This window comes from Gymnodraco acuticeps, unplaced genomic scaffold, assembly GCF_902827175.1.
Source record: "Gymnodraco acuticeps unplaced genomic scaffold, fGymAcu1.1, whole genome shotgun sequence".
NCBI classification, from domain to species: Eukaryota; Metazoa; Chordata; class Actinopteri; order Perciformes; family Bathydraconidae; genus Gymnodraco; species Gymnodraco acuticeps.
Window position 1 is genome coordinate 222,289 of NW_022992223.1, and position 10,212 is coordinate 232,500.

The 10,212-nt window shown below is 38.6% G+C and overlaps 1 protein-coding gene across 1 annotated transcript in view; it reads left to right on the forward strand.

Moving 5' to 3' along the window:
• The first annotated feature begins 928 nt into the window (after positions 1 to 928).
• rps6ka3b (ribosomal protein S6 kinase, polypeptide 3b) overlaps positions 929 to 10,212 on the forward strand; it is a 38,343-nt gene continuing 29,059 nt past the window's right edge. Inside the window, exons 1-2 of the mRNA XM_034206106.1 lie at positions 929 to 1,380; positions 5,743 to 5,802. Coding sequence (XP_034061997.1) covers positions 1,318 to 1,380; positions 5,743 to 5,802 — 123 coding nt within the window. The 5' untranslated portion in view covers positions 929 to 1,317. The remainder of the gene's footprint in view (positions 1,381 to 5,742; positions 5,803 to 10,212) is intronic.

Sequence of the window (10,212 nt, forward strand, 5' to 3'; positions counted from 1 at the left end):
AGATACTTTAAAAATGTGAGCACACAAACAAATGAACAGCTCTGTGTTATTTTAACAAATGTAACCTTATAAGGAGAGAATTATCACATTAATCTTTAAAGAAATAATCATTAGCTAATGGTTCAAAATGAGCCAACTACAGCAGTCAAATCCTACCTTAACATTATTGCAATAGTTCTAATCTTGTAAGAGAATGTGACATTTTATACTTATTTGTAATCTTTTTCCAGGGAAGGACTAGTACTTATGAGTATTTTTACTTACAAGTACTTTTACTACTAAAGTAAATTAACTTCCCCACTACTAGTGACCACTAGATGTCACTACCAGATTGTAAAATCAACTGTTTTTATTTATTCACATTCATGGAAACCTAACATTGTAAGGATGAAAAGTGTTAATTTAATGGAAAAATAAAAAAAACAGAATGAACAAACAAACCTTAAACATTTTTAAAAATGAATTAAACAGAATAATAATTAGGAATACAAATGAGAGCTAAAACAATTGCAAGCACTTTTTTTTTTCAAATGTACAAATATTTCAGATATGTACTTAAACAACTGAACTAAATACATTGATAAATATGAATACAAAGGATTTTATAGCTAAAACAAAACATTTTTTAAATAATTAACTTAATCTTAAGAAAAAAAAATGTTATATATATTCAATTCTTATATTTCAACGAAACCATTGACAGTTTAATGTTTATGATGTGGTTTTTTGTGTCTTTTCTTTTATTACATTTTATTAATTGTATTATATCTCAAGGTATATTAATAAAAGTATTTCATTATACAATTTTAAAGTTGTTCTTTTTTTATATAATTTAAAAGTGACTTTACGCCTCCTGACGTGACGCATGCGTGACGCAGCGCTCTGACAGACAGGTAAGCTGACACCGGCCGCCATATTGGGAAACAACGGAAGTGAGAGAGAAACAGAGAGAGATAACTGTGTGTAGTGTGTGTGTTTGTGTAAGTGTGTGTTGAGTCAATCAGTTTCCGAAAAAGGGCGTCCTCCTCCTCCTGCTTGCAGCTTTTTCTCATGTTTGTCTCCCCGGAGGAAGGGGCGGTCTCTGCTCCGCGGCAGATCCGGAATTAGGAGGTGTTCGCTCGGATCAGCTTGGCTCGGACGTTCGGTGGAGAGCTCCGCGGGCGGTTCGGTTCCTTGGCGTCAAAAACATTTAATATAAAGATAACATAAGAGAAAGAAAACGCCGACTGAAGTGGAATTGTCGACCGAGGGAGGGACGAAGAATTGGGACTGAGAAGAGAATTATAAGAGAAGAAGAAGAAAGAAAAGTAGAAGAAGATGCCTCTGGCTCAGTTGGGGGACCCCTGGCAGAAGATGCCTCTGGGGGGGACACAGGGAGAGGTGAGACATTTCTTTAAACACCTTGTCACACTGAGAGGTGACTTTAAGCTGGGCTGCAGCCAGGTAGTCCACAGGTAGAGTAGAAGTACACAACAGGATGTAATTTGAAGCACTATAATACTCCTCAAAGTGACTCTATGAGAAGTGTTCTGCTCTTTAAAAAGCTATAGTCTACATTACAAATTAGACTGAACACCATAATACTACCTAAAGTCGCTATTATATAGTTGATCTGCTCTAACGCTTATATTGGGACTCTCAATTAGTTTTAAATAGTAACAAAGCAAGGAGATATTATTTAAAGCAATGTAGTACACCATGTAATCACTATTTGATAGGCATTCTCCTCTTAAAGATAATATATGAATGCCAAATTCTATTAAAATACACAAAATGCAGCAAGATGTAAATTGAAGCAATGACACCTTCAAGTCACTATTTGATTATTATATTATTGTACTTTTAAGGTGATATATGGATGCTAAATTAGAATAAAATACTCTATTAAGCACCGTAATTTGCCACTATTAGCATAGTATTCAATTTTGTTAAAGCTTCAATATGGATATGGAATTAAAAATAAAATACACAATTATTAATCTATAAATTGCTATAGGATAAATATTCTGCTAAAGTGTTGCGCAATAACTTTTCTCAAAAAAGCTCTATTATCGACCTTAGAATCACTATTTTATAATTATTTTACAATACATGTTTCTATAAGTACACCAAATTAGATTGGAATACAATACAAAAGTGCCATAATTCACTTTGAAGACCCTATAAGATAATTATTCTGCTCTTACAGCTCCTATACTGAGAACAAATGTGATTAAAATAGATTTGAAAGCTTCAGTCTGAGCACAGACACATGCTGTCAGACTATGTGTATTAGATCAGTGTTACAGGAGACACACATTCATTAACCTACCATTGTGAATATAAGTGATATCAATGATCTTAAAATGTATTTAGTAATATCATAGCTGTTCTATAAAGTGCATTCGTGTGTCCATAAAGTCCAAACATGCTTGATTTAGCAATCAATAAGTTGACACAGGTCACTATTAAGAGTTAGAGACTCGCAATAAGTCACTTAAATATGACTATTATATCCATTTAAGATTTAAAACAGCAGAACATACTACAATAACGTTCAGAAGGAATAAAGTACAGGATATGCAAACATACAAGTTAAGTATAAGATCACGGTATGTTTGTTAATAATTGTTTAATGTAAAGGTAGAAATGGCGTTAAGTGCACTAATATGATAATAGCGTCATTATTGGGAAAATGAATACTCAGTAAAAGCACAGAAATGCATTAAAACATAGACTCACAAAAAAAGCCATAACATTTCAAATAGATACCAATGATGTGCTACATTTCTCTCTATATAGTATAGCCATGTTACAGAGATACATTGTGAGCATTAATATGTCAAAATAAATGCTTGTCATCTCCAAAAGTCTTGTTTCTTAAAAGCAACAGAATAATAAACCCAAAGTATTCAACTCACTACCATAAAAGACGAGTTTCTGATCTATAACAATGAAAAAAGATCCTTCTTATTGGGTAACACACGTGCTTACTTAACACAAATGAGGCATAACATGTGATAAGAAGTCCTTGAAAAGGATTCCTGGGTGGGTGTCAGAAAGCCACTGAGTCACTTTGGGGTTGTTTCCAATGATTTATTGTGCAGAATAAATCAGGCCACAGCATGTCTTGGTTTGGATTTGAATATTTATCATTTGGTGCCAAACGGTGTGGAATTGTTGTTTAAAGAATTTCAAACTGAGACTTCAGATTGAAACAAACAGCTTCAGATTGAGTGTTTTTTTTGCTTCCTCCTTTCACGTTTTTGAATCTTGATAAAGAGCAGGAGGCGGTGCCACTCACGATTCAGGAAGAGCTTACGTCTGTGTGTCCACTTCCTGTATGAGGTGTCACAAGAGCTGTATGGAGAAATAGTGTGTGTTTGTCTCTGTAGGCGAATAATCAAACCTGATTCATGCTGAAGAATGCACTGAGTCACCCGGCTCCTCTCTTTCTGTCCGACTTCCTAACAAGCTCGTACCTGTGCGCAGCTTTTCCCACGTGGCCTCTTTCAACCTCACTTTCCACCAGACAGAAGCTGACCTTTGACCCCTTCGTTACACCTTGTAGCCTCTAGGCGTGCAGCGATGTGCAGTAATCTGTCACCCTAGTTTTTTTTCTAGGCCGACACAAACACACACAAAGGAGTGAAGTTGTGGAATGAAGTCGAGATTCTTTTTGCAGGATTTTGCCCTGAAGACAAGATCATTCAACACAAAGAGCAGAGAGGGGAGAGGGGCTGCACTTTTCTGCTGCTGAAATGCACAAACAAAGATGAGTGTAGATAAAGATGGCTTCAGCGATGAACCTGCACGCTGCAGGCTTAAAGAAAGTGCTTTCGAAAAGCTGGATGGAAAATGGAATCATTTGATCCTTTAGGGCTGCAAGTAATGATTATTGTCATGAGTTTTTTGTGTGTAAAACGTCAGAAAATAATAGAAACCACAAATCCTAATCTCCCAGAGCGCAAGGTGATGCAAGCAAATTGCTTTTTTTCTCTCCAAATAATAGTTTTAAAGATATATAACTGTTCTAATACATTTGATGGCATTTACCAATTAATTTGACTATTACAATCATATTTAGAAGCCTTACAGCATCACCCAAGGCAACACATTTAAATTACAATATATGATACAGTAACAGATAAGTATCAATAAAATATATCAACTAAAATACAGCTTTAAAAAATGAATAGTAAAACACTTAAAAAGGAAATAAAAAAGGATAGAAAAAATCCATTGAAACTGAAAACCCCTATTTCTCACATTTGAGAAGGTGGTACCAGAACATGTTTTTTCTTGAAGAGGGTATTGTAACAAATACATTCGAACAATATGTGTTTTCAAAGAGAGACAATTGTAAAGCTGTCCAATTCTTTCGTGTGGAGTTACACATTTATAATTGTATCAATAGGTCAATAAAACAACAAATGCACTCTCAAAATATTTTTGGGATGTTGTTTGGACAGAACAAATGATTTCTGAATGTCACCTTGAAACCTTTTTTTGCAAATGTGTGACATTGTATAGATTATTCAACAAATGTGGGAGTCCTCAGTCAGTTTGCACAGTTTGTATCTATCAATTCAATCAGACTCTGCCGTCATTGACTTCCTCTCTGCCTCTCCATTATAACCTCTCTGTCACCTTGCTGTCTGCATCTTTCTCTTTCTGATCATAATCCATCCCTCCCTTCTCTCTCCCCCCGCTGTGCAGATTTCAAGCTCACCGGCAAAGTACATAATGACTTTTGTTGTTATCATTGTTTCTCTCTGGCGGTAGTATCAGTGTCTCAATCACAGCTGCTGGTCCAGCAGGGGAGCAGACTAATCCTGTGCTATTACGTAATGCTAATTCATATCTGTTGTGTTCCTTTTTGGATGAGGTAGAATTAAAGCTCACTGTGACCGTCTGGGGACTTTCTTTTTTTCAATTGTGACCTCTGCTTGATTCCTCCGTCACAGAGAGCGGGTGGGAGATGATGAGAGCCTTTTCAAAATAAAAGACGCCTACTCATAGGTCGCCTCGCTTCACCTCTGAAAGCTCGGGAGCACAAAAAGAAGCAAAGTACAGGAATGTAGGCGGCAGATGTGACACAATGATGGATCTTATTACAGATAGCTATTTGTCATTTGACACAATTTGTTTTAAAAGTCCCCTGTAACCCTGACAAAAAGAAGAGAAAAATGTTCTATAAAAATGCACTTTTTGAATCATTAACCAAAACTATATTTATAAAGCACATTTTGAGCAAATCAGTTGGACTTTAAAGGGCTTTTTCAAGCTATAATGTAAATGTTAAAAGATTCATAGAATGAAACAAGTCATGATGATCAACAGCAAGTGTTGACAAAATACAGTGAACAATAAAGATGATACATAATCAAACCTATTATGAAAGCAGGACTAATATCCTTTAAGACTGAGAAAGAAAGCAGAACAAAACACAATTGAGAGGCTGATAAACCAACTAACGGTTAATAGATTAGCAAAATATTCGGCTAATTCTTGTGACTATTGTACAACAAAGATAAAAGTCCTCTCATGAATAATCCGTTTGAATAAAGCATGCACACTGAGGTGTTTTCAGCTATGGAAGCATGTTTGAACCTGCAGCAGCAGTGACGTCCTCACAGGTTAATGTGTTTGTGTGTGTGTGTGTGTGTGTGTGTGTGTGTGTGTGTGTGTGTGTGTGTGTGTGTGTGTGTGTGTGTGTGTGTGTGTGTGTGTGTGTGTGTGTGTGCGTGTGTGTGATTACAGGATCCCCATCACGATCCTGAGGACTCCATAGGCGATGACGACTCGATGCCCGTCTGCGTCGTAAGTCCCCCGCCCCTTTTTCTTCTTCCTGGCTTTTATGTACACATCAAACAGAGAAGCCGCTCCATAGTATGTTCGGAGCTTTCTGTTAGTCTCTGCTGACATTAAGTCGGCTTCATTTGTAAACATGACAAGCGCTGTTTGTACTGACAACAGTGAACCGCTCTGATCTCAGTGATGGCAGCTGTGTGTGTATATCAGCTCAACATAGGGGTGCAGGAATGAGTCGTCAAACCAGAATAATGTTTATTGCAAAGTAGATTTACATTCAATAAATGTGCTGTGTTGTTTGGTTCATACACAAACACAGCGAGAGGAATTATACTGTAAAATGTCAGTCAGCATTTGACCACTTCTGGTTCCCCTTTCTCATACTCAATTCCTTTTTTGATTTAGTTTTTGGTTAGATTCCTGAATAAGGTCTGTTTTTAGAAATATGAGAAACATGAATATACAATGAAGGTAATACAATAAGAACATGACTAACTATTGTAAAATAAGGAGAGATTGTGCAATCAACACACACAAAAAAGAAACCGTAATGAGTCAGCATTTTAGCACTTCCTGTCCCCTGTGTGTGTGGTTATCACTGAAGAGATGTTCACCTTTTGTTCTAAGACACAAAGTATGTGATTAAATACTACACTGGTGAATTTAAAAGCAGTGGTTGCTAGCAAGTGTCTAAATGAGACTACTAAACGGCATCCCTCCAAACATTACCCACCCCTAGCTTAGTGGTGGTGACGTGAAGTCATGTGACCGTGCCCTTCTTTTTTTTTTTCTTTGCACAAAAAAAAATTAACAGTTACAGACCATCTTACATTTTTTGAAATAATACAAAGCAAATAATGTGAATCACGCATACAGACCAAATAAAAAAATTAAGAAAAACAATTACCAGTTCCAGATAATGCTTTTAACATATCTTCTTTACTAATCAGTTTGTTTACATGATGTCTGAGCTGCAAAAATCGGAAGAGGTCCTGGCTGGCCAAGCCGTATTGATCCCTTCGATTTTGGAAGCTTTTAAGTGTGTTTCTTTCAAATAAATCCAAATAAATATTCAGGCCCTGAGCCTGCCATTTTTTAAAATTTGCATCAAGCCTGTTTGGAATAAAACCTGGATCCCAGGCCACCCAACTGATCAGTGGGTAAGGCTCCACGGTCCCAAATATCTTAGCTACTTTAAACCACATTTTCAGTGACAGATCTAAACATGGTTTGGGTTGTTCCCCCAGTAGTGAAGCCCATACCTGGATTTCCACTTATCGGTACCACCCAAGGTGGCAAATTTTAGTGAAGTGTTTTCAAGTGGCATATATCTATAGATGATATTTTGGTATGATAGACATTCCAGAGTGGTAGCTTAGTCATAGAAATCAATCAGCTATTGAATACAATGACCCGAAGCGCCAAATTCGAAGGCGTAAAATGTGGCTTGAATGTACATATAACTCAAATACCAACATGAAGTCAACCATTTAATGGCTAATGCATTGTTCTTATGGTGTTGTTTAGTTAGACAGGTCATTCTAAAGTAACTTGGACAATATTTTAGCCAAATAAAATTATTATTACTTGAAAAAAACAAACATAAAACATGGAACTGCATAACATAGTTACATGTACATGTCTGTAGTGTCTAGCTTTGACCAGCCAACTAGACAAAGTCAACTATACTACCAGTTTTATATGTAGAACTCCTTCACAAGGTCAAGAAATATTCATGGGGGCAAGTCTAGTTTGATTTACTTACATATTTACCCAGTACTTGAGTATACATCAGTTTATACTCATCGACAGTGACTTGCCATGCACTTCATGGGTACTATACATTCATCTGAAGTTGTACCGGTATGACTATAAAGTCCAGACCATTGCCTAAACAAAACATTGTCAGTTCTCTTCATCATCAGTGTCAGACTCGTCCAGTTCCACTGCGACTTCGTCCTCATCTTCACTTCTCTGGTTGGTGCATGTCTGCAGTTTGCACATGTCCGTGCACTTCAGTTGGTTCTCCAGGCACACACAGGCTGGAAGTTTGCAGATATGTGCACACTTGCAGGACATCAGCTGCAATACTGCATCAGGTGCCGGTGATCCCTGCATCCATTCTATTTCCAGACTGCCATCGTCACCTGTAGTCCAGCCACAGCCCTTGGGGTCTGGCACAACAGGTTCACTCACAAGACAGCGTCACCAAATCGCGGTCTGATAGTTCGCGCGGAGGACGTGCATGTGCAAGCAATCCTTGCATGGTGGCAGTTGGCTGGATTCCACCTCTCCCCGTTGTGCACAGAAGAGTTTGTAGCGGAGTTCATTGACATCAGAGGTGGTGGATGAGGATGCATACAACCGGCAAACAAAGTCCTGCATCTTATCAAATAGGTCAGCAGATACATCCCATGCTTCACCAAGACGCTTGAAGGCCTCCTGGTACGTCTCATTCTCCTTCAGATGCTTCAGTGTACTTAACTTTCCACGACCAGCGAATGCACTGACCGTGTCACACCCAGTGAGAGCATGTAGTCCAACAAGACCTTGGCAGACTTCCTCGCCCAGGGAGCTCGCTAGTTTACCAATGTCTATGTATCGTGTACGATTCTGTGTACCACACTTCTGATACAGAGGGCAGGCCATCGTCTTGCTGAAGCAAAGGCACAGTATCAGTGTCTTCAGCTGTGATGATTATGGACACATAACCATCACCTGAAGCATGTCTGGCATGAAGTAGCATGCGTGTATCAGCTTCTTCTTGGGTTGATCTCAGATCTTGGATTTCATGCCAGTGATCCTTGGTGATCAGGTAGCATGCCTCGCCACAGGTCACGTACAGCGACTTGTCCTGGAGCCTCTCTCCAGTAAAGATGCTTCTGCACTTCCTATGGTAGGTGACAGGTGGTATGACATCATCTGGCAAGTCCTTTGCGATGTCTAAGATCGGTGCATGCTGTCTTATTTCTGCTGCTCTCAGCAGGGTTTTCCAGGAACCAATGTCTTTTGGTGATACCAGGGTTGAGTCTTCATCTTGAGATGTGCAATGGATGAGGCACTCCAGGCGTGGCCCTTTTGGTGTCGTGCCGCTGGGTCCTGCCTCTGGGACTGAAATATTAACTTAATCTTAACTATACATCTTTACTAAAAATGTATGTCTACATACCGGTACATCAGACGCAGTGTCCGATAACATGTAAAATGGCAATGCTAGAGGTGACATTATCTGAAAAGCAACAAAATGAGCTTCTTCCCCAAAAATCTGAAAATATATTCCAAATAGAACATACAAAGCTTAATATTCATTCAGGCAAGTTTCATTACCATTTTCCACATAGCAGGGACAAACACAGAACATACCGCCAAACTTTGTAAGTGACAAAATGCGTTATTTGATCAATAATGGGGTAGCATGTAACTCCGCTAAGCTACTCAGTTGGAAAGTCTATCATGGCTTAATGTACTTATATGGACCCTATGAACAAAATGGTACCACAAATGTTTTGCCACCTCGGGTGGTACCGATATTTGGTCTGGCCCATGGACTACAGGTGGTGCCTCAATTCACTGTCGCCAATAACTGCCTGTAGTGGGACCTTGGTTGAGTATTGACACTCAATTGATTTCCATATTACTGAATAGGCGGGATTACATATATTTATCAAAGGTTTAATTTGAGCAGCTTGGTAGTATGTTTTAAGACAGGGGAGGGCCCCCCTTGTCTCTGGGAACCTGTAGGGTTTTGTACCTAACTCTTGGTTTCTTTCCCTGCCATAGGAATCTCGAAATCCACTTGTCCCATTCTATAAATGTTTTGTCTGGGATATCCACTAGCAGTGACTGGAACAAATAGAGCAGCCTCGGAAGAGTATTCATTTTAATTATTTCAACACGTTGGATCAAGCCCAGAAAGGGCAGCAGGCCCCACCGAGCTAGATCTTTCCTAATGTTAGAAAGCAGTTGGTCATAATTTTCGGAGGTTAGGTTTGTTAGATCCCTTGGAATCTGCACGTGACCATGCTCTTCACATGTGAAACGCTGGTTTGACACAGAGTTTATTTCCTGTAAAAATCCCATTGGTTTTTCTTGATGGAACCAGGGAGATGCTACGTTCAGGGTCCACTACAGGAATACGCTTTCCCTGCTACAGTCTTCATTATGCAGCTATGAGTTATTGAAGATTTCATCTTTTGTGTTAATGCATTCACAAAAAGCTCAGTGCTGCTCTATGATATATCCACTTTTTGAGGGAAAAAACGCCTACTCCTGCAGGATAATTGCTGGTTTGAATGTGAGAGTGTTTCACTATCAAAGTCATGAGTCATCTTTTATCATAAAAAAAAGAATCCTCCCTCAGATCCCTCCTCTCTGCTAGATTTCATCACTTATTGTGCTATTTTGGGAGTAGAGGTTGTT